Here is a 24336-nt window from a genome sequence, read left to right on the forward strand (position 1 = left end):
CGAGGCCAGGTGCAGGTGCGAGGCCAGGTGCAGGTGCAAGGCCAGGTGCAGGTGTGAGGCCAGGTGCAGGTGGTGATAGCATGTGCAGCACTGCATCCACAATGATAGGAGAAAATAGGGAGGGTCTAGGAAGCCTCAGAAAGCAGCCTCCCCCCCCTCTCTGGGCTGCAGCAGAAACTCAAGGCCACATGGATGGCGATGGCCACTTTCCAGTGGTACCAGCAGGTTCAGCCAGCCTTTGCTCCACTGGTAGTCACCAGAAGCCTCTCTTCTGCCCACAGCCTCCTCAATGCCAACAAGATCAACTGCCTGCGGGTGAACACTTTCCAGGACCTACAGAACCTCAATCTGCTCTCTCTGTATGACAACAAGTTGCAGACTATCAGCAAAGGGCTCTTCACTCCACTGCAGTCCATCCAGACCCTGTGAGTGTACACTGCCCTGGCAGTGGCAGACCCCTCCCACCAAAACAAAGGCGGGCTGTGGGAGGATTTCTAGCGTTCGTAGCAGGGCTGGGAGATGAAGCTCAAAGCACTTAACTGTACCAAGCATGCAGGGTTGGTACCACTGAGGCCTGACTGTGACAAGGTTTATCTCACTTTCAAACATGTAAGCCTCACAGCACAACCCAGGAGGATGCTACTATCACCCCCAGATTTTATGTGAGGAATCCGAGGCACTGAGAGATTGAATAGTTCACTCAAGATCACAGCTAGAGGTCTTGAGATGGGGGCTGGAGAGGTGGCTCAGCAGGTAAGAGCACTGGGTATTCTTCCAGAGGTTCTGAGTTCAATTCCCAGCAACTACAGGATGGCTCACAACCATCTATACTGGGATCTGATGCCTTATCCTGACGTGCATGAAGACACAGATAGGCAGACAGACAGACAGACAGACAGACTGACTGACTGACTGATTGATTGATTGATTTAAAAATACAGCTAGTGTGAAGCAGGATTCTGGCAGAACTTGCAAGCTAGGCTCATAACCACAGTAGCCATGGTAGTGTGCTAAGCATCCTCTATCTCTGTGAGAACCCATCCCCTCCCATTGGCAGCTTTCCACACCCTGCAAAGCCAAGCCTTTAATACAGGCTTTCTGGGGATGCCTTATACACACACCCAACCCTTACTTCCCAAATACGTGTGTAAGTCCTGCAGGTAAGCAGATCACTTGAGTGCATATCCCACTCAAGTCTGTGGTCTTCACAGTTCCAGCCACCAATTTCAGTGCCAGCCCCAGGCCTGCAATGATCCTGGGGGTCTTCTGGAGACCCTGGAAGTCATCTGGCACTTATTTCCTGAGTAGTGAGAGGCAGGAACCAATATAGAGTGAGAACAGCTGCGTGGTATTGAGTGCTGACCACGTGTGAAGCTCCGTGCTTAGTGCTTCGGAGGTGATCTTACTGCGCAGAAGAGGCAAGGCTCTTGCCACTCCCGTGATGATAAGGACAATGGCAACAATACCCACTACTCTATGTGGAACACCCACCATAAGCCTGTTGCCATGCCAGCTGCTTTATATGCCTGGTATCACCAAGCTCGGAGAAATAAAATGCATGTTACTGTAAGTGTAAACTCTAAAGCTCTCAGCTTGCACTGCCCATCAGATTCCCGCACGGGTGAGGTAGAGCCAGACAGCAATGGGTCCTGCCTGAGAGGGGAGAACTAGGAAGCTGATTCCCTAGACCAGATGTTGGCTGCATCTGTGCTGCCTTTAGCAGACAGCTGGCTGCAGACCTTTCCTTTGAATCCTCTCTGAAAGTGGCATCCCCTGCCTCCCGCCCCTCCACACCTCCTGGGACAGTGAAGAAAGGACCTCACACCAGTTTGCTAGGGCCCAGCACAAGACAGGGTGGTAGTGAAGCAAGGTGCCACAGGTCACTCCGGATTAACAGGTCTGTCCCTCTTTCAGCCACTTAGCTCAAAACCCATTTGTTTGCGACTGCCACTTGAAGTGGTTGGCTGACTACCTCCAGGACAACCCTATTGAGACAAGTGGGGCCCGCTGCAGCAGCCCACGCCGGCTGGCCAACAAGCGCATCAGCCAGATCAAAAGCAAGAAGTTCCGCTGCTCAGGTAATCAGGTTATGGGAGTGGGGGGGGGGGGACCCACTTTCTGACTCAGAGTACAGCAGCCCCAGAGAGGCCAATAATCCAATCTGGAGGACAGCGAGCGCTGTAATGGCTCCTGGGGAGCATCTTTGCAAATTAAATTGGGGAAATTCAGTTAGTCCTACAGAAAACCAATTACCTTATGGATTTAAAATAAAACACACTCACACAATAAAAGCATGGGGGAGGGGTGGGCAGCTTAGGAGAAACAGAACCCAGACACAGTTGTTCCTCCTAGACCTGGGGGGGAGCTGGGCAGCCTTCGCACATGTGCACTTGAGAGGACACCAAGATTTATTTTGGAGTCTCAGAAGCAGATTCCCCAAATGATACAGAAATAAATGCAGCCCAAGCTGGGCTGCAGCCAGGCTTTGGTCACAGCCCTCCGCCATAATAGGTTAGGTTGCAGGTTTCACAAACACCTTCCCCATCTCCTTGAAGCAGATAGCTATTCTCTGATGATAGAGAGAACAGCAGACTGGGAAGAAGCAAAACTTGTGCTCCTGTGCCCAGCTCTGTCTAGAGACTGTGTTTTGCCAACACTCACCCAGGAAGGACATAAGACAAGTGACAAGAGACTTCTTCATTCCACCTTGGAAAAAAGGTGGTCTCCTTCACCAATGGCTTACATGAGCTAGCAACTGGACATCATTATCACTTTTTCTGTTTTTCTATGATAAACAGACAGCAGGAGGTACTGAGATAGAATGAGCCAACCCTGACAAGTGTGTATCTCAGCAAGAACCGTGCTCCCACCCACCTGAGGGAGTGCTCAGTCAGTATGTTTTCTCAGGAACAATGCTGGCAATGGGGGCTGGTCATCAGCAGACCAGAAGACAAATTTGGGCTTTCTTGTACCATGTTCTTTATCCCTTAAGTCAAATTCTGTAATGTGTGTCACCAGGATGATACACTTGAGATTTTTATCTTCTTTTACCTGCAGAAGCAAATACCAGGAGAGGGTGTAGATGCAGGGACTTGGTGGTTGTACAAACTCTCGTCACCAATTTGCCTTTTCTGGCATAGTGGTATCAGTGAGCAGACAGTTTTTGCCTGTGAGGAGCACTATCCTGAGTGCTCCCAGTTTGATTTGCTTCTTCTAGTAGCCACTTGGAGTCATCAGGTGAGACCCCACTCTATAGCAAAGAGAGCTGAGGGCTCCAAGGGGAAGGGTCAGCCTTATATCACAGTCAGTAAGGAGTAATGAAGCTTGGGCTGGGTAACTGCTCTGTTAATCTAGGACAGCAGCTGGTCCAACTACTTGAATTGCTTTCTTCCTAGTCTCCACTTGTAACTCCCAAATATTTTTTCCTTAGATTCCTCCCTGAGTCTGGGAACACCTCTGGATAGAAAGTCTAACCCTCAGCACCAAGTGTCATCTATAGCACACCATCCCTTTCCAGTGCTACTACTACCCTCAGCATTTCCCTTCTTTCTTCTCTGCCTACTTGGGGCCAAGTTAGTTAGCTTGGCCAGTCAATGATTCCCATAGGAAGGGTTGATGAAGTCAGAGTAGGGCAGAGAGCCTCCTGCCATCCTTGACCTTTAGACTCATGAGTGTCCTGCCAACACCCCGGACCTCAGAGTGAGTCTAAACCCTGAATGACAGTGGAGGGACAGAGTCAACACTGGATCCAATGGCTCATGCCCTGTAGTCTCCCTGTCATGGCAGTGACCTAGCATTGACTGAGGCTGGGACAAGTAACAAGGTATGGGTGATGTATACAGAAAGAACAAAGAGCGGGGAACACAAAGTAGACAGCAAAGCTAGGCAACAATTAAGCTAGTTTTGACTCTAGCTGGGCCAATGTCTACCTGCCTACCTTGGTGTTTACAGGTTCCTGGCTTCTTATGAGGGGGCAGAAATGTGTGAAAGGAAGGAAGGAAGGAAGAAATGAAGGAAGGAGGGAGGGAGGGAGGGAGGGAGGGAGGGAAGGAAGGAAGGAAGGAAGGAAGGAAGGAAGGAAGGAAGGAAGGAAGGAAGGAAGGGACAGAAGTCTTGAATTGACTTTGTGTAAAATGTCATTTAGAAACAGATACCAAGTAGAAAGCCTGTTGGTGCAGAGGTAGCGATGCTCAGAGCCCAAGTGAGCTTAGCTAGGATGTTTGGTATGCTCTTCTGGAGCTCTTAGGAAGCTCTTATGTAGCTATGCAGGAGGGGCAGAGGGATTATAAATGGCTTTGAGAAATACCAGGAGCCATATCTGCCTTGGCTTTGAAGGGATACAGAAACCATAGACCTAAAGATTCGTGTTTCTAGGAAGCTCCAGGAAGGGGAGGGGGTGAGGGGTGGCAGGTGACATGGACTAGAGCTGACAGATAATAACTCTGCATTTTACTGTCCCCTAAAAGCAGCCCCCTTGAAAAGACAGCTGATGTGATTAGAGCCAATTTGAGGGCTGTTCCTGCAACATGTGCAGCCCCTCCCTGGGCAGGGCATCTGGCTTCCCGGCCACTTTGCTCTGCCTCTCTACCAGCTGCATCCACCATCCTGGACCAAGATCCATTTAGAGGTGGATGCTGCCCACCAGGGGTGATCTAACCATCAGATTAGGTCCTTCAGCACAGGCCCCACCCTCAGGGAGCACTTGGCAGCTGAAGGACACTGCCTGCCTTCTATCACGCTGTCCCTCTTTTTTAAAAAAGCTGTTCCCTCCCCCTTTTTAAAGAAGATGTTCCTGTGGAAAGTGCAAGACTCTTTGGGTACAACACAGGGCCACTTTAGAGACTTCAGAGTTTATCTAGTCTACGCTAGCAGAAATACCTTAAGTTCAGGTTGTCATTTTCTAGACATTACCTAGAATGCTGTGATGATTCTAGCATACTAGAAGGTTCCTAGTATGGAAGATTCCAGATCATTTACCTCTGGGACTCTCCACATCCTTTTAGAAAAGCAAAGGGAGGGCCAGAAAGGAACTTTATAAATTATATTTTCTTTGTTTAGTGTGCACATGCGTGTCTCTGTGTATGTGTATATGTGTGTATGTGTGTTTGTGTGAACACATGTGGCATGACACAGCAGAAGTACAGAGATCAGAGGACAGCTTTCAGGAGTCTATTAATCCACTATATGAGGCTTAGGGACGGAACCCAGGTCACCAGGCTTGGCAGCACATGCCTTTACCTTCTGGCTCATCTGCCCAGCCATGCAAGGAGGTTCTAAGTTTTCGAAATGTGCCCTGCTCATACCAAGGCCTTGATCAAACTCACAGGAGACATCTTAGAACCAGAGTGTTCACAGAGCCCTGTAGCTCCGGGTGTCAAAGTGCAGTAGAGCCCACATTCCCATTACTAGCTGTAGTCTATCAGACTGGGATGGGAAAGAGTGGAATGGAGGCCAGACATGGGACTACACTAACTTGACCTTTAGTGCGCACAACCCACACAGTGCTAAGCTTCTGAGAACGAGAGCACCTTGTCAATGAAGACAGTCCCCAAAACTGTGGTAGAGGAGAGCGACCTCTCCTTCCTATCAGAGGTCAAGTGTCCAACAGAAATGGTCAGAATCATGTGGCTGTGGCTCTATTTCTTTGGGATATGCACAGCTCCAGCCTGATGCCGAGTAGGAAAAAGTCTGAGCTATGGAAGACAGGATATAAAGATTGAGTCTGTGGCACACAAGATCAATAGACCAAGCCTACCTAACCCTCTTCCATAATTCCCAGCCCGAGAAGGGATCTAGAAATCAACAGGAACCCAAAATTAGATGTCTTACTCTGAGGCTAATCAATTGACTCTCTGGCCCTCTCCTTCCTTCTCTTAGTCTGACAAAAGCCCGCTGTCAGAAGCCAGCCTCTGACCACCCTCCATGCATTAGCCCTACCTCTGTCACAGTGTTCTCAGACCATGGTGACTGTCTCCTTCCCAGACCTAAGTCCCCACTGTAGTTCTGTTCTTTGTCCAACTGAGAGGTGGTTGCTTTTCGTTCTACAACTCTCCCTCTACTGCAACTCAAACCAGCCGGAATGATTGGCTATCAGCCCAGGAGGCCAGGAGACCCTGCAAGTTACCCAGGAGCCTCCTGAGCTGTGGGATGTTGAAGAAGGGATTTGACTGGAAGTGAGATTATGCTGTACTAGACCAATGAGAACTCTGGGCAGTGTCTTTATTTAAAGGGGATGGACTGCTGTGGGGCCCTTCGGCTGTGGTGTCAGTCCTGTGTCACAACGCAGGAGGAGAGGTTTTGCTGATTTTTATGTCATATCAGATTACATAGTGGGATGGGACAGATTTTACAGGCTCAATCCTGTGTCAGTATGTAGCTGGTGTGTCAGCTGCCAGAATGCTCATGGATATGAGTGTCTAAAGGTTTCCCACCTTGTCCCTCTTTCCTGCTGAGTCTCCCTGGGGCAGGGCACAGGGAGGTGGGGCCCCTGTCTTTGGCAGGATTCAGTGGACCACACTACTGGTACTAATCACACTCAGTGGGGGCCTGCTCTGGCTTCTGCTTCTCCACGCTGCTTCCTCTGAGCGCTCGTGTCCTCTCTCTGATGCCGCTTCCTGACCTTGACTCTGACCAGTTGCCGCGGGGCTTTCCTTTGTGCTTGATCTAACCATGTGGTGGAACGATGGAAACGGAACATGGTTCTGTCAAGCACCGCGGAAAGCATCGCTCTCTCCTGCAGCATGGCCCGCCACCACCACCGCCGCCACCGCTGGACTCTTCTCTGCTCTGGATCACCGCACCTGCCAGACCCACTTCTCCCAGTCTTAATTCCCAGAGGGAAGGGGGTGGGAATCATGAAGGAGTCAGGTACATGGTAACAAGAGGTTTGAGAAACCCATGGGGGCCGTACTAAGAGTATCCACATAACTTAATGAAATGTAGTTACTATGCTTCAAGTCTGGTCTTGAGGGACCCCCCCCCCAGGAGTGACAGCTTAGGTTCCAACTTCCCATTTGAAGAAGACAAGTGCCCCCTAAGATATATACCCCATAGTTTCATGGGAGAATCCCAGTACAGGGACACCAAGTGGTAGCTAATGCAGAGGGTGAGTTGCTCGTGACTTTCACCACCACCTCTCTTGGTGTGCATTTCATTTGAAATGAATGTAGGAAGACAACCGGTAGAACAGAAATGGATCTGAGATGTTGAACTTGAAAGGGGGCTTCCTTCTGACCCCAGATCTCACTCCTCATGAATACTTAGACCTAGATCCTGGTGAACCCCAATATTCAACCCATTCTCTTAACTTTGGACCATAGTTGACATGGAGGTGTGGAACTTCTTCATCTGGTGTCATTTCAGAGGCCAGGAGAAGTCTGTGCAGACACGGGCTGTCTCTGACTACAGAGAGAGGGATCTTGGCGCCTTCTCTTTATCTTGTGTCTTGATAAATCCTGGGCCCAGTATAATTTGAAGACTTTGTTATCGCTTTTCTGCTGGAGTCTGCCTTACTCCAGGAGTAAAAGCTAAGATGGAAACACAGCCGTACTTAGCAGTAGGAGCCAGATTCTGTGCCCTCACCAAGCCGTGTGACTTGATTATCTCCTCTCTGAGTGTGACTCAGAGAGAGGCCCCAGACACTGATAAGTGATGGCTGTCCTCTTGGTCTCTCTGAACACTGGAATGTTATACTTACTATTGGTTGGTCTCTGGATGTTTGTTGTCATCACCCTTCATAATACTTTAGATCCCATTTTACAGGTAAGGGTATTGAGGCAGGATATTAACTAACTGGCCCAGGGTTATCTAGTTCCAACTGGCTGGGCTTTACCTCTGTGCTATTTAACTCTCCCTCATCTGGACACTCATTGCCTTGAAAAGAAAATTTTTCAAAACTTTGACTTGAACTGATAGGAAGTTGAAGGCATTTCTCACGCTGTATTTCCAGCCTCCATCTCTTATTAGAAATGACTGGAGTAAAAAGGAGAGAAAGCATTGTTCAAGTGCTTTTTTTTCTCTGACGGGATCATACAAAATCCCATGGATACAAACAACCCCTCCTACATAGAGAAGTGTCCTTCCCTTCCTTGCAGAGGGAACACTTTTAGCATTGTCCACATCATGCCAGGGCCAGGCCTTGGGGAATGGATCCACGATAGCACCCTTCCTTGGCATCTCCATGATGCTACGGCAGTGGGCTTGTGGCTGCACCATGGGCCTCTGCCTCTGCTTTCAGGCAGGTGACTAAGCTACAGGGACAGCTTCCTGCCCAAATGATAGCCAAACTCCTTCTAAAACAGCTAGTGTTTCTCAACCACAGGTGTCCGGTTCCCCCAGCCCGGCCTAGGAATGGGTGTCTATGTGTGCAATGTCCTTGTTTCTGTCATCACTCATGACTCGTCCCTCCACTTGTCCATGTTACTTCCTTCTCAAGCTGAGAAACCCTGACAGGCCTTTGAACACCCCCACCCCTGGTTCTTCCTCTCATCTCGGCCATCTTGGGGATGCTTGGGATAGAGGAGGAGAACTCTGGACACATTCATTGGCTACCCCGTCAACCACATAATAATGAACATGTGACTTCCAGTCCACATGCTAGCTGCCCAAGGTCTAGCATCCAATGTAGCCAGCCAACATCAGCAGCCACCCTATCTGTGTCCCTTACTACTTCTGACCTGAGACCAGCCAATCTGCTGTCCTGTCCACGACCTCATAGATGCTTCACACTTCCCTCCCAGAAGTAGATGTAGAACAGGGATATATAATAAAGTAAAAAGAAAAATAAAATCATTGCTGTGGATTTTAACCTTTCACCCCACCTCTGTCTATTAAAGTTTGTCTCTGATTATATACCGTGTGTTATTGTTCTGAGATGTCTGCAAATGGAGGGAAGAGGGCTACCAGGGCAGAGGCAGGCATCAGCCAGGTGACATGAGATCCTCTGAGGCCATCTCCAGCTGGTGTTGGACTTTATGGCCTGTCTTCAAATCCTGCAAGATCCCGCCCACCTGAGCTCACCCCAAAGAAAAAGAGCTGAAACCTGTTTCAGTTGGCTCTCTCCTCCAAAGTATTTCTGGCAGTGACAAATATGCATTGAGATTGAAATTGACTTTTAAAGCTCTGGAAAAGTTAAAAATACTTTTGGGTAGTTATGAGCATTAGGCATAACAAATGGCTCCGAGGAACCCTGGGTAGCTTCCGTAATGAAATATGAAGTGACGGAGGTGGCATTTCGTGCTGGCTCTGACTGGGAAATGAACTTTTTCCGTTATGTACATACGCCGTTATTAACATTTCTGGTTCCCACTCATATAAAATATCACTCTCCGACCCCCTCATTATTACAAACCAGGGCAATAACAAAAACAGCAGGGGAAAATGCTGGAGAGAACACATTAGTCCATCGAATCTAATTGCAAAATCATTTCATTAAAATGGGTCAGCGGCTCCACTGCAGAGGCCTGCCAGTTATAACCTAACGATACTACTGAGAGCGATTCCTGCTAACTACGGGCTGCTCTCACCTTGATTAAAACGAAAATGCATTTAATAGGCGGCCGTCCCCAGCCGGTGCACGTCTACAGGCTCACGGTGAAATGCAAACCGGGCTCCCTCCTGTCTCTCTGCCTTTGATCAGGAGTCAGAGTTCCTCTGTTTTGCAAGTAGCCCATTACAAACATGTTCTGAAGGAAACATAACCGTGCACATTCAAAATGTCCCCCTATAATGTCACCATGTACTGCCACCAATAGGCCCAGAATGGGTTTTCATCAGGCAGGAATTGCATATAACCTAGCTCTCTGGTACGTCCAAAGAGAAATGACGTAAGGTTGGGGGTTATTCAGTAGGGTGTGTTGTGTAGGCAAGGGGAAAGAGAGTAACAGAAAATGCTACACCAGGAGTCTGCTATGAAACTATGAAATACATGCATAGATTCTGTTCACACAAGCAAAGAGAGAAGAAGGAAGTGGGTGGGAAGATAGTTAGAGGAATAAAAGGGATACACCCAGACTTCTGACTCCATGTTCCTGACTTCATGAGAGCGAGCGCCCACTGATTGTGTTCCCGATCATCAGTGAGCACAGAAAGATATCTGAGAGTGGAGAATGCAAGAGCAAGGGAGGGGGCCATTTGCCTGCTCCCTTGTCATAGTTCACTGGAAGGGAGACCCAGGCTGCCTCCACCACCTCAGACTTTATGGCCGTTGCTAGAGACATGGGAGCAAAGCACACTGCAGCTTCCTAGCATTAGCCACATGGGTCATTGAAAGCTAGTCCTAGTGCATTTGCCATGTACTGAAAGCCCGGTCAACCTTAGGGTATTCATCAACAAAGTCAAGCGCTAACGTTGAGGGCTAAGAGGAATGACCCATTTGAAGTTTGGAGAGTAGCAGCAGGCTGCTGGTTCAGGTGCAGTAAATATCAGCTCTGATACCAGCCCCACTGGTGTTTCTGTGGCCACTAACTACCGGATGTTCCAATAAGATCTAGGGAGTAGAATCACATGCTCACACACTTTGCTTGTCTTTTTTCTGGAGACTGTGCATTACTTTCATCTTTACACAAACCCCTGGGAAACAGGAGCTCGGAAGCTGCAAGGGCTGGCCAAATGCTGCTACAACATGGGGGCTACTCACACTCCATGTTGTCATCCTGATGGTTCAAGCCACTCACCAAAAGCCTAGGGTCTGTGTCCTCAAACACCGCAGAGATGCACACGGGATCCTCAGGTGTGCATCCCACCTGTGCCATCCCACTTGTGCCTTACACAAACATGAACTGAGCTCACATTTATACCTAGCAATGTGCCAGTGGAATGTGAGTGTAAGAGAGTGAATAAGGCCAGCACCCACTGTCAACAAGGAGAGGCACACACCCCTCCCTATTGCCACCAACATAACTCATGTGCTCACAGAGGTCTGGCTGGCTGCCCCCCCAAGGGCATGCCTCAAAGACATCAGACTGCCAAACCTGTTGCCATTACTAGTGACCTTGAAAGGAATGAAATTTTGAAAATAAATAAATAAATAAATCTGAGCCTCAACTTCTAGATCATGGGAACTGGCCTTTGACTGGCATCAATGAGACCTTCCTTTCTATGGGGAAGTCAGATCTGACCCTGATGGGTTTTCATTTTCACTGTGTTTAAGAATTGGGTCTGTTGCTAATATATTTTGAATATCTGGCTTCTCTTAAAACAAAACAAAGAAGGCTCAGGTAACTGCAAGCCAAATTCCCAAAGCATCAGAGCTATGGCCTCCAAATACCGTAGTGCACAATCCATGTTGAAGTCAACGTCAAGCAAGACACCAGTTGTCATTTAACACCAAATGAGTATCTGGCTGCCTTTACTCATTGTTTGCAAGTTCCGGAAGGCCTCTAAGTGTGTGACCTTTATCTCGAACCTTACTCCTGCCCTCCAGTAGCCCCACAAAAGTCCGACTTTAATCTCCAGTCTGTAGATGGTGAGCATCCTGGAGCCAAGGACTCTCCTACAGTTGTAGGCTGGATTCTGTGTAGGTGTCTTGCAGTATTTCTCGGAACATTATTCATCTGTAACATTCAAAAGTTCTGAAAAGGTCCATAACCCACAAAAGCATAAGAGCCCACAGATCTGAAGCCAGGCTTCTTGGAAGGCAGCAAGTGATGAGTGACAAAAGTCCACATGGAAACAACATTGATGAGGGCTGTGGGGAGTGCTGCCAAGATGGCCGAATGGTTATCAGCTTCGCCTGCTATTTTACAACCTGCCATATAAGCAGTTCCTCCCAAGCCTGTGCACTACACACACACACACACACCACGCATATACCCATGCACACACATGCACGCGCACACACATTCCAACTCATCCCACTATCTCACTCCCCACAACTCTGGACCTTGTGCCTGAAAACCGAAATGATGATAATAATCCCCTCTTTGGCCCCATATAGGCTCTGAGGATTACCGCAACAGATTCAGCAGTGAGTGCTTCATGGACTTAGTATGCCCTGAGAAGTGCCGCTGTGAGGGCACCATTGTGGACTGCTCCAACCAGAAGCTAGCCCGCATCCCAAGCCACCTCCCTGAATATACCACTGACCTGTAAGTCCTACCCCTCTCTACCTCTCTTTATACATACCTAGTCACTTTCAGTTAAGCCAAGTAGGGTCTTCTGTGTACTTGGCTGAGAAATAAGACACCAGAAATATATCTGCAGGTTGCTTGCAAGTATAGACTATTCATTGGTTCTGTGAATGTTTTCTGGACACTCACGGTAAAACCAGGCATTGCCCCATGCTTACATTTCTACAGTGAACAAAGTACATGCACCTGCTGGCCCTTAGGAGCTTATAGAATCTCCAGGAAAATAGCTATTAAATAAAAATTATTATGAGCCAAAAATGCAACTAAGATAATTAAATGAATTTGAACCTCCTAATAGATCCTGGAAAGGGATGTTAATTTATCCAAAAACTGACAAAGATGTAAGGGCAATCTGGCTGCAACATATCACCCCACTGATCACCAGGGTTGATTCTACCAATATGGGCAGCTAGGTGGGTGTTCCTGCCCTCCTTCACTGTTCCATGTGCATGCCCCAGAAGTGCCACACTTGGCTACAAAGGATGACTTTCCCCAGTGGAACCTCCAGACAAGCTCTCAAGGCCCAAAGCAGGGTAAACTAAAACTTGAAGCACAGAAGAGGATAAGGAATGGCCTGTGGTGCTAAACAGACTGATACTTACCTCACCTCTAAGTTTAATTATCCCCTCACCTTAGTTTAATTATCCCCTCCGGCCCCCCTGAGACCATTTCTCCACCATGTAGGGGACAGAAACATGGTGTCTCCCTCTATACTTCAGAAGGTCTAGAAAGAAACACATCACAATATTCCTCCAGACTCTTGGCATAGAGTGAGCCCGGATAAACAGTGGCAGACTGGTAGTTAGTATTGCTTTCTTTGACTGCTCCAGTCACTGGAGGGCACCGCACAAGGCTCTGAGCACACAGGGATACTGAGTACAGAAACCTTGAGCTGACAGAAGTAGTCAGGAAAGAGCTGAGCAACTTGAGCTCAGGAGACCCTGAGGAAATTTCCCTGAGGTGTTTGGCTTGCCATTGGTACATCCATAAACGGAGGCAGATAGTGGCCTTTGTGTGTTTAAATAGTAATGTGTGTCTGTTCACAGCGTGCAAGAAGCCACTGTCCCATGAAGGAGGCATGGGAAGGCTAAGGCTTTGCCTCTTTTTGTCCTTTCCCATTCACCTCTCCTTGCCGAGCCCCTCGCCTCACACTGAAGTTTTTCAAGGTTCTCTTGAACTTTACTGACTGTGAAGTTCAGGCAGAGCTCATCGAAGGCCCTGTGAGACAGGAAGTGCCTCACCTCAGCTAAGCGTCTTCTGCCTTCCCACATAGGCGACTGAACGACAATGACATCTCTGTGCTGGAGGCCACTGGGATCTTCAAGAAGTTGCCTAACCTGAGGAAAATGTGAGTCAAGCTGGGGAACACAGTGGCCACCTCAGCTTTCCTGGCCTTTCACCTTTCACTCCTGCCCCTGAGCCTCCTCCTGCTGCCCCCTGCTGTGCCCTGGACTGGGAGTCAGGAACAGAACACAGACCAAAGCGAAGTTTGGCTGTCACTGAGTTGTCAAGTACAGGGAGATCGTATATCCCATGGCTTCTTGACTCCTGTCCTTGCCCCCTTTACTTGCCCTGCCCCCAGCCATGTTCAGCATGCATCTCAGGAGACTCTAGGAGGGATCTGGAGCGACTGAGTTGGGGTGTCAGGGACCCCACGATGTTTGGGCGAGGTCTGCATGGGAGAGATACAGCAGAAAGGAATCCCCAGCTGCTCCCAGTAGATTTGGTCACAGAGCTCCCTGGTCTGAATGTAGTCTCAACTTAGGCAAAGGACTCCCATGCTATTACTGGTTTCTGTAGTGCATGGCTGCTTGTCCCAACCCTCTCTATCCCTTCCTTGGAGTTTGGGCCTAGTCAAAAAGCCAACAAGAGGATATTGTCCCCTGTAATAGCCCTTGTCCTTGGCCGGGGCTGCAGTGCCGACTCAAGGATATCAACTTTAGTCTTCCTTCACCCATCTGGTGCCAGCTTCATGTTCCATGCTGGGTAAGCGAGGGAGATGTGCAGTGACCTCTCTAAAGCCACATATTGAATAAATGTCAAAACTGATTCTCTCAGACTTGGGTCCACCTCAGTCACAACAGTGGCTGGGCTTGTTTGCACCTCGCCTTCCTGAGTGCCTCTGCAGAGGGGCCAGCACAGAGAGCCAGCTGATTCCCAGGGAGCATTTGTTTTTAACCAGCCTTCCTACCCCACCCCCAGTCTCACATCTCCCAGCTTCACGGCCCTGTCAGTTTCCTCAACAAGGCAAATGGGGCTGGCCATTACTTACCAATTCTGTGTTTGCTAATTCCGTACCAGAACTCACATAACTCTGAAATCACAATTTTCCATGCTCTTTGTATCATCTATACACATGTGGTAGTGGAAAACCTGCTCACCCCAACACGTGGCCCTTAAGTGAGGCTGAACACAGCGATGCTCTCTCTGCCTGGTGGGTTCAGTTCTCACACTGTAAGCCAGTATCCACTTTGTGGTTTATCCAGCTGCATGTGCTTTGCAGTTTTGTGCTTTTCGGCTCCAACTTTGGCCCAAGCACAGTACTGGCACACTGTCTAGATCCTCGAAGCCTGAGCCGGCTGCACTGTGCCTCGCTGAGGGCACACATGCGGTAGAGAGGCTTCTCCCGTTTGTTCAGGCGTGAGCCCAGCACTACCGGCCTTGAGTGCCATGTTGATGAATCAATAGCATAGTAAATACAGTGTCTCTGAACAGAAGCACTCACAGAACAAGCTTATTATCGATCGGTTGATGGAAATGCCGTGACCACGGGCTCACAGGAGCCTCCATCCAGTTTCTCCAGGAGCAGCGATGCAGCGTGTGCTCATTCTGTGTTCCTGGCGATGTAGAATAGAACAATCATGAATCACGAGGACTGCCTGTAGCTCTTTATCTCCTGTTCATCATGCTTCTACCTACCAGTGCCCTGCAGACAAGGGAACAATGCCATCCAGGCCCTAGCTGTTCTCTCAGTGGCACGACTCATGCGTCCCTGTCAAACATAGCCACTGACTTAGCCACAGGCCCCTGTGAGTAAAGCTATGCCTGGAGCAGGAGATGAGCTCTCTGAGGGAACCGCTGAGACCAGGGCACATGTAAGGCTGATGAGGATTGTGGCCATTGCTGCTGCCTAGGTGCCCTTTGGTTTCAACCTGTAGACAGATGTGGAGGGGAATTTGCACATGGGGAAGGCTTGACATGGTGAGTCAAGCTGCTCAGGGCCCTTATTTGTCCAACAAACAGGATCCTAGGAGTCTTTGTTTCTGCCAAGAAAAAACACACCCCGACACACACTTTTAGTGGGAAGTCACACAGATTCTGTTCCCACTTGTGACAGGGATGTGAGCACAGAGAACTATTTCTATAGACGAAGGGAAACAAGAACACAGATATGTTACAGGAGAGAGCCAGTCCCCATCCCCAACCACATGCCAGAGATCTCAGCATGGTCAAATGCAAGCCCGGATCTCAACCGAAGGAAGAGATGCTGCTCGGTTAGCCCCTGTGTTTGCTATGCAGAAGTGAAGGTCGGGGATGCCAAATATCCCCCACTGCTCCAGACCAGCTACACATTCTGGTGTGGGGAGGAACTTGCAGGCTGACCTGCATTCACCTGGGCTCGGTGCCAGCACTTATCAGTACCAGCCAATTGGATAAGACCCCACAAGGTAAATCCAGCCCCAGACTACCATCTGCAGCCACTGTCAAGTGTAGTGAAGTTGTGCCCTGAACCAGTAACTGCCCTACTCCTGCACAGGGGTGGTTGTGTGTCAGAATATCTGACAATACAGTGCTTGAAGCCAATGGTGTGTCTGCCTCACACTTGGGCCAGGTCCCTAAGGCTGCCTGGTCCTGAATCTACTATTTCTGATTTGGGCTAAGGTGATTGGACTCTGTTGTGTTTTCTGCACCTCTGGCCCTTATACTCGGGCAGCCCCACACAGCTTTGCAAAGAGCATCACAGCTATGAGTGGTAGCATCCTTGACTGCATGCTTGAGGCCCTGAGTACCATCCCTGGCACACAGAGAGTGGGAAGGGCAAAAAGAGAAAAAGAGATTCTGTGTTCAAAAAGCTGTGACTCTCCTTGCAGTGGACTTCAGTCCAATTACAATGTGGAGGAGAGTTACCCATAGCCTGAAAACCAGCCAACCTCTAGCTGAAGTCATGGGTACACGGTTGGATTTGTTGCTAGTTGCTGTGATTTTAATAAGAATTAGTCCACCACTTCCAGAACTCAAAAGCTTCCACAGAAACCATAAAATCTTGCTTTCTGGTACCTCTGGGATTATCAAATACACAGGCAGAACTGGCTCCACTGACTCAGGCTGGCCCAGTAGAGTCGAGCAGAATAGCAGCTGCTCCTTTAAATGGACACAAGGTCCTGGTCACCTTTGCTTCCAAGAGACCTACTTCTCACCATCATTAAGTCACCCACTTAGAGACTGTAGTATGTAGTAGTCCCTCAAGGAGGGATAGGCTCATGGTCAGTGGACAAGACCTCCTCAACCTGGCACTGTGCCAGAACATATCAGACATAGCCAGTCATCCTTAGTTTCCAGAAAGGTTTACTTGACTCTCTGATACAGTCCTCCTGGGACCAGGCTCTGTCCCCACTGCTGAAGTAGCGGCCAACCCTGTAACCCCAGGGAGTAGTGCTTAGGAGAGCCTAGCTTCCTCTACCTGGACTCAGGCTCTCTGCAGGGAGTTGTACGGATCCCCTTGCATGCTTCTGTGTTCTTGGGGCACCATTATCTCACCATGTGCTTCAGGTGGGTCTCTTCTCTCTCTGGAGGCTTCAGCCCTGTGCTCTGTGAAAGGGTTGGTGTGGCTCCATATCCATCTAAGGCACTGGCATGAAGCATCCACCACCATCAAGAGGTCTGGGCATGTGGCCAGTATCTGCTAGTCCAGAGGTCAGACAACCTCACATGTTCAATGAACTGTTGACATCCTCAGGGTCTCCTATTCACAGTATAGGGCTCAGCTGTGTGCTGAGAGGTAGGCTTCCCTGAGCACCATCAAGCTTGGTTCCACCCACATAACTATGAGTGCCTTCAGACTGGACCACAGGGTAGTCCACAGAGAACCCCTACCTCTTGGTTCTGAAAGAACCTGAGAACTAGAATTCTATATGGCTGTCGCAGCATCTGTCTGTTACTGTCCTGGTATGTTCTCCCATGCTGTGGACACCAGGTTTTGGAGAGAAGGGCCTGATCTCCGAGCTGGGGCAGACTCAGGAGTGACAGCACTTGGGCTGGATGGGAACAGGGATGCCATGAGAAAACCAAGATCCCTGGGTTGAGGAGATGAGTCAGGTGGCAGGGTGCTTTTTGCACAGGTATGAGGATCTGAGTTGGGTCCTCAGCACCCATGTATATCTAAGGGAGCAGCAAGGCCTGTCATCCTAGGACTGAGGAAGAAGGGGTAGGAGGATACGTGGGGCTCACTGGCCAGTCAGTCTACTCAAATCAGGCAAGCTCCAGGTTCAGTGAGAAAACATGTCTCAGAAAACAAGGCAAAGAACAACTAAGAAAGATAGCTGATATTGACCTCTGGCCTCTGTGCATATATGTGCATACACACACACACACACACACACTTGAATTCTGTAACTCAGTAATACAAGAGAACAAGTCCTCACAGCTACTAAGAAATAATCATTTAGAAAAAGAGGGGGGTATCAATAAAACATCTCTTATGTCCCAGAAAACCTACCTTCAGAGCCCAGCTCTTTCAGCTGTGTAAATCTGGGGAAGTTATTCAATCTTCCCGGAACCCAGTGTCTTCACCCATAAGCGAGGACACTAGTATCTGGCTGCCTGGCGTTGCTTGAGGCTCTGATGAGGTTAAAGCGGTCTGACGCTCATGTGGGCCCTCCTAAATAAGTAGTAGGCAACAAGTACTATGGAAGAAGTATCCACTTGTAAGGGCCCTCTGCTGAGGGCGCTACATGTCCCCCATGTGTTCATCCCCATCGAAGAGGGGGCTACTTTATGTTCTTCTCTGGCTCTCTTCTGAGAATCACTGCATAGTAGGAGCCCCCAGGAAGATAAGTAAAGGTGACTCTTCCAGGGATTCAAAAAATGATTACACTGAGACCCTTTATTAAGTCCTGGGATATGTGTATTTCTCCACCTGCTGAGAGGAGTGACCTGCAAGGAGTGTGCACAGAAGCTGAGAATCTAGTGTCAGGGAGCTGGGGGCTGAGCTCCCTCCATCCACCTGATCCTTCTGCTTCTGCCCCCTCCTTCTAGAAACCTGAGCAATAATAGGATCAAGGAGGTGCGGGAGGGTGCCTTTGATGGAGCAGCAGGCGTGCAGGAGCTGATGCTGACGGGGAACCAGCTGGAGACCATGCACGGGCGCATGTTCCGGGGCCTCAGTGGCCTCAAGACACTGTGAGTACCCAGGCTTGGGCTCAGGTCCTGCCTCAGGATGTAGGGGGATGACAGATGGACCGTGCAAGCTGTGGACACCATCCTGGCCTATTGATTCCTTCCTCTCTACAGCATCAGAATTTTTCACCTTTAATGCAAAGAAGCCGACATGCTAAGCCCACCAGCATGCCCACACCTAATCACACCCCACTCAGAACTTTTCTAGTGCACACATGTACATATTCATTCCAAAAACATACTGAGGGGTGCACACAAATACTGATTCAACCATAACTAATATACACAGAGACACATGCTGTGCCCCTGAATACATCTGAAGGCAAGCATCTACGTTCCACGTTCAAGCACACGCACACACAGTGAACCCATATGTGGGTTCTCTTCCTCCTGGAAGTACACGTGCACACACACAACCACACCATCTGTACAAGAGCACGTGGATAGCTGTGGTTTGTGTTTATGGTCTGTCTTGATTACTCATCTGTTGCTGTGAAGCGACACCATGACCAAGGCAACTTACAAAAGAAGATGTTTGGCCAGGCGGTGGTGGCGCACGCCTTTAATCCCAGCACTTGGGAGGCAGAGGCAGGCGGATTTCTGAGTTCGAGGCCAGCCTGGTCTACAGAGTGAGTTTCAGGACAGCCAGGGCTATATACAGAGAAACCCTGTCTCAGAAAAACCAAAAAAAAAGAAGGTGTTTAACTGGGGCTTGCTTACAGTTTCAGAGGGTGAGTCCCATGACCATCATGGCTGGGTGGCAGCCAGCCAGGCAGGCATGGAACAGTAGCTGAGAGCTTACATCTGACCCACAAGTTCGAGGCAGAAGAGAGAGGCAGAGAGAGCCGACTGGAATGATAGGAGCTTTTGAAACCTCAAGGCCCACCTCCAGTGACACACCCCCTCCAACAAGGCCACGCCTCCTAATCCTTCCCAAACAGTTCCACCAGCTAGAGACCAAGCAGTCAAGTATATGAGCCTATGGGATCGTTCTCATTCTATCCACCACACAGTGTGTGAAATACATCCTCATATACATTTGCATGTGTCCCAGTGAGGGTTCAGGCCCTGCTCATCACCAGTCAAACCTGAGCAATGACTAGCGGAGCCTCTTGAGAGGCAAGAGCTCTACCCATGACTCTCTCCCATGCTTTCCCAGGATGTTGAGGAGCAACCTCATCAGCTGTGTAAGCAACGACACCTTCGCTGGCCTAAGCTCTGTGAGACTGCTGTCTCTCTATGACAATCGGATCACCACCATCACCCCTGGAGCCTTCACCACACTTGTCTCCCTGTCCACCATGTGAGTTCTCCCGGGCACGCTGCCACTCCCTCTGGGCCCCTCTCTGCAGAATTCCCTGACATCCCAGCTTCCCACTGACCATGGCCAAGGTCACCTGCTCATCTGTCTATTTGATAAGCATTTGTCAGGCTCTCTCTATATTTGAGATACCATCTAAGCACTAAGGATTACAGACTGGCTCCTCCTCCCTGGGGCTGGCTGCATAATGAATTGTCCCCATGATGAGAAAGGCCAAAGCAAGCTTTGTGAAGAAGCATTAGGGAAGACTAGTTTGTTGACGAAAGTGAGAAATGTATTTCCTATAGTAGTTAAGGCCACGCGAAGGCCCCGTGGTTGGTTGGAGCAGAGTAAATATGCAAAGCCTAGTAAGGCCATTGTACTGAGTGTGCAGGGATATGGGATAGAACAGGACTGGAGAGGAGGCCAGAGTCAAACTGCATGGCCATTGGGGGCTGCTTTAGTTTCAAAGCTCACCAAGAACACGGAAACTTAGACTCACCATAGACTCACCATGTGAACTGCAGCATGTTTTAAAAGGTGACCCTGACCATGCTGGTTCTCGTCAGAGGCAGAGTTAGAGCCACCTGTAAATGAGAAAGAGGGAATTCCTGCCATTAGGAAGCGGTGACAGAGGATAGTGATTATGACTGTAAAGGCTGTGTTTCCCAGGCCCAGACTCTAGCATCCTCTCATCAGCTAGGGACTGTTTCTACATCTATGCGCCAGGGTCTCCCCCAGCACCTCCCACGATGGTCCTGCTGAAGGTATGAACTGCACAGCCAGGCCTAAGGACAGAGTCCCCAGGCTTTGGTCACTTTAGAGTTGCTGCTGCCTTCTTCCTCAGCTGTCCTCAGCAAGTGCTTACCTGTCCCATTTCCTTTCCCCCAAATTGACAAAACAAAGGAGCGGCTTTCCCACCCATTGTCTCCTTCCCATTTGGAATAGAAGTGGAGTTGTGGGATGGCCTGGGGACAACAGTCTAGTTTCTCCCAGCAGTGTGCCTCCCCCTCCCCAGCCCTGCCCCTCACACTTCCCACCCTTACACACCCTGCCTGAGGCTTTCATGCTGGCATCTCCTAGATTCTACAGCCTTGGAAGCCCCTTCTCCCCTCTCCTCTCCCTCCTTTGTCCATGTGGCCTGTCCCTCCCCTACTCTACCCTCTGCCTCCGTGGCATGATGGAAGTGTCCCAAGCCTGGGCCTAACACTCAGAGTGACTGCTGCCACTGTTATCCCCTACCCCATCTGTCCATCATGGTACTGCAAGGACAGGGACAAAGTACCTGTGGTATGCAGGCGAGCTTCTGGATATGCAGAGGCCAGCAGAGATGCCAGCCTCAGTCAGTGGGCAGCTGCTCACAGGCACAGACCTAGCCTTGGTACTGACAACACCGAAAGAAAGTGAAAGACACGAGTCAGAAAAAGGAATGGTCTCAGCTGCCCCCAGTCAGGAGAACTGACACCCCAGCCCCACAGACTGCAGGCATTTCTGTTGGGAAAGCAGGTATAGACACTGCTGTAGAGTATAGGAAATTATCCTCAGAGGATTGACCAGCTTTGCCCAACTGAGGCTGGGTAGACAGAGGAGGCCAAAGCTGGAAGTCATAACACACCCATCAAGATGAGCTGTGGTTGCATCCCCCATAGTTTAGAGGAAAATTCTGCATCCCTACCCCCTCACCCTGGGAAGGGATGCTAAGACCCATCACCTCCTAAAGAGAGCAAGCCTGGGGTACAGGAGTAGGTCAGGGTGGACAATAACCAGTCAGAGGCTCTCTCTCTGTCCCTCAGAAACCTCCTGTCTAACCCTTTCAACTGCAACTGTCACATGGCCTGGCTCGGCCGCTGGCTGAGGAAGCGCCGCGTGGTCAGCGGGAACCCCAGATGCCAGAAGCCCTTTTTCCTCAAGGAGATTCCTATCCAAGACGTGGCCATCCAGGACTTTACCTGCGACGGTAAGCAGGAGTGAATCGGGAAGGCAAGGTGGGCTGCTGAGACCTCTGCGTCCACTCTGCCCTCCTGGAACACAGACTCTGAGGAACTCTGCTCCAAAGGCCTCTGAGAGTCTCCTGCTAGCCCTCAAGGCTTGTTTTTCAGACTAAGAAACAATGTCTCTTCCTGAAGTTCCTTTACTTTCCTCACTTGTACGTCTGTACTGACTTTATTAAAACAAGATGTTTGTTCATCCAGGACACTGTCCTCTGTATGAATGCCGCTGTACCCAATACTTACCCGCCATGTCTGCTGTGAGTTTGGGGCTGCTTAGATGGTATGCCCCTCTGTACACAGCTTACACAACTGGACATGGAAGTCTCCCTGTCTGTGTTACGGTGAAAGTCAGAGAATGTACTTATGGGAAACAGACTTCAAGAAAATTCCTTTTGACTAAGAGATATGAACCCACAAATCTGAGGCTTTGGGGCTCAGGACCCCAGAAGGCATATTTGATTTTGTAGCTTGTATAGTTCTTTACTTGGTGGATTTCTGGATTACCTTAGGACAGATGTATTCATTTGCAGATTAATTGAGGTGCATTGTATTGAGACTGCTGACATGCTCATCACCCTATAGGGTTGACTATATAGTGGTCAGTGGAGAGGAGAAGGTAGAAAGGGGAGGGGAAAGGCCAGGCTCTGCCTGCCTAGCCTCTCCTTTCAGAGCCGTGGCTTATTCCTCATATGACAGACAGGATCCCCTTCCCCATTATGTGGCTGTGGGTCTGGGTTAGCAGCTTGACTGGTCTTCATTTCACTAGGAGTGCATTAAACAGCAGTGTTCCATCCCACTCTCCCAGGCACGTATCCTTTGCCTCTGGCAGGGGAAGAAACCAGTAGCTACCTTTAGTCCTAGCTTTGGCTCCCTGCTGGTGCTAGGTAGAGCTGGGCTCTTGCTGGAAACAGTCTGGCCCTGTCATCTAGCTTTGCCTGGCTGCTCTCCTGGTAGGGCTTATCTTCCGGGATGCTCACCCTGTCTGGGTCCCCCCACAGGCAATGAAGAGAGCAGCTGCCAGCTGAGTCCACGCTGCCCCGAGCAGTGTACCTGTTTGGAAACAGTGGTGCGATGCAGCAACAGGGGTCTCCGCGCCCTCCCCAAAGGCATGCCAAAGGATGTGACTGAACTGTAAGTATCCCCCAGCCCATGCAGCCTCACCAACAGGACCTTTCCCGCTGTACCCCAGCATCTCTCGTAAGGGAGTGGGGGCATGCCTGGCTTCCCTGGAAGCCAGCAGAGCTTTTCCCAGATGGTGGTTGAGAGCTTTGATTGGTGTTAGGAGGCTGGGGCAGTATTAAAGGGGAAACAGGAGGCCAACTCCAACCACTTGGTAAGAGAGGCAGGCACGAGTCTGCTCTCCCTATAGACAACCCAAAGTACAAGAGGACTTCTACATTTCCTGCACTGTTCAAAAACCTGTGTGGAGCCGGGCGGTGGTGGCGCATGCCTTTAATCCCAGCACTTAGGAGGCAGAGGCAGGCGGATCTCTGAGTTCGAGAGTTCGAGGCTAGTCTGGTCTACAGAGTGAGTACCAGGATAGCCAGGGCTACACAGAGAAACCCTGTCTCGAAAAAAAACAAACAAACAAAAAAAAAAAAACCCTGTGTGGATCCTGCCTTTCTAGATCCTGCAAAGCCTCTGTGCGACCCTTGTAATAGCACAGGGTATTATGAGAGCATCTTTTGGTGCATTGGCGAACATGCTTTTACAATATGATTCCATTCCTCCTTCAAGCAACTCTGTCAAGCAGGTGATTTGTCAGCGCTGAGTCACACTGGTTTCTAGAACATCTTCCCTGCGCAGGTTCCTCACGGTCATTCCCCAGAAGCTCCAAGTTAAATGAAACAGGTGCCAGGTTCTCCTTGGAGGGCTCACAGTACTGGATGCAGCACCCTGTCTGGCTCAGTAGTAGACAGGCCTAGCTCTCCGTCAGCCATGGGTGCTTGCCGCCTGGTACAGAACCTCCCAGGCTTACACTGCTTGTCCATGTTCTGTCACACTGCCCTCTACCGTGCTGTCATTCTTTATCCTATCACATGGGGATGAGGTTCCTCATATGTCAGCCTTGCGGCCAACATGGAGAGATGACCCTCAGTGAAATAGGTGGAGCCAACACTAACGAGGCTCATGGTCTCTCTGAGGAAAGTAGACATTTGTTCTGCCATCTCTGGAGCTCATATGGCTTCATGAAAGGTGTGAGATGAGGATGTGAAAGAGAGGCTTACTTGGGGGTGACTGGCACCAGGTTCTGCCTCTTCCCTGTGGGGTGTCTGGATATCACCAGTACCAGTGCAGAGAAGAGAGGGCAAACTCCAGAAAAGGTGGAGTTCCAGTCCGCCTCTCCCTCCGGGGCATCAGACACCACTATCCACTAGGTCAGAGGTGAGAAGCAGAGTCCAGTACCAGCAGGACCCTGGTTTGGTTAGGAGCAAGGTGGAAAGAGAGAAGGCCTTCTCTGAGAATCTTAGTGTTACAGCTCTTTTAAGCTAATGCCTTATCCTCTCCGCTGATCTTTACT

At 49.7% G+C, this 24336-nt stretch overlaps 1 protein-coding gene across 1 annotated transcript in view; it reads left to right on the plus strand.

Moving 5' to 3' along the window:
- The window catches only part of Slit3 (slit guidance ligand 3), a 595378-nt gene that overhangs the window by 497355 nt on the left and 73687 nt on the right, over positions 1-24336 (plus strand). Inside the window, exons 13-20 of the mRNA XM_028756442.1 lie at positions 282-425; positions 1915-2078; positions 11936-12086; positions 13402-13476; positions 18384-18527; positions 19684-19827; positions 21618-21781; positions 22814-22946. Coding sequence (XP_028612275.1) covers positions 282-425; positions 1915-2078; positions 11936-12086; positions 13402-13476; positions 18384-18527; positions 19684-19827; positions 21618-21781; positions 22814-22946 — 1119 coding nt within the window. The remainder of the gene's footprint in view (positions 1-281; positions 426-1914; positions 2079-11935; positions 12087-13401; positions 13477-18383; positions 18528-19683; positions 19828-21617; positions 21782-22813; positions 22947-24336) is intronic.

Source organism: Grammomys surdaster, unplaced genomic scaffold (assembly GCF_004785775.1).
Source record: "Grammomys surdaster isolate TR1022 unplaced genomic scaffold, NIH_TR_1.0 126121, whole genome shotgun sequence".
NCBI classification, from domain to species: Eukaryota; Metazoa; Chordata; class Mammalia; order Rodentia; family Muridae; genus Grammomys; species Grammomys surdaster.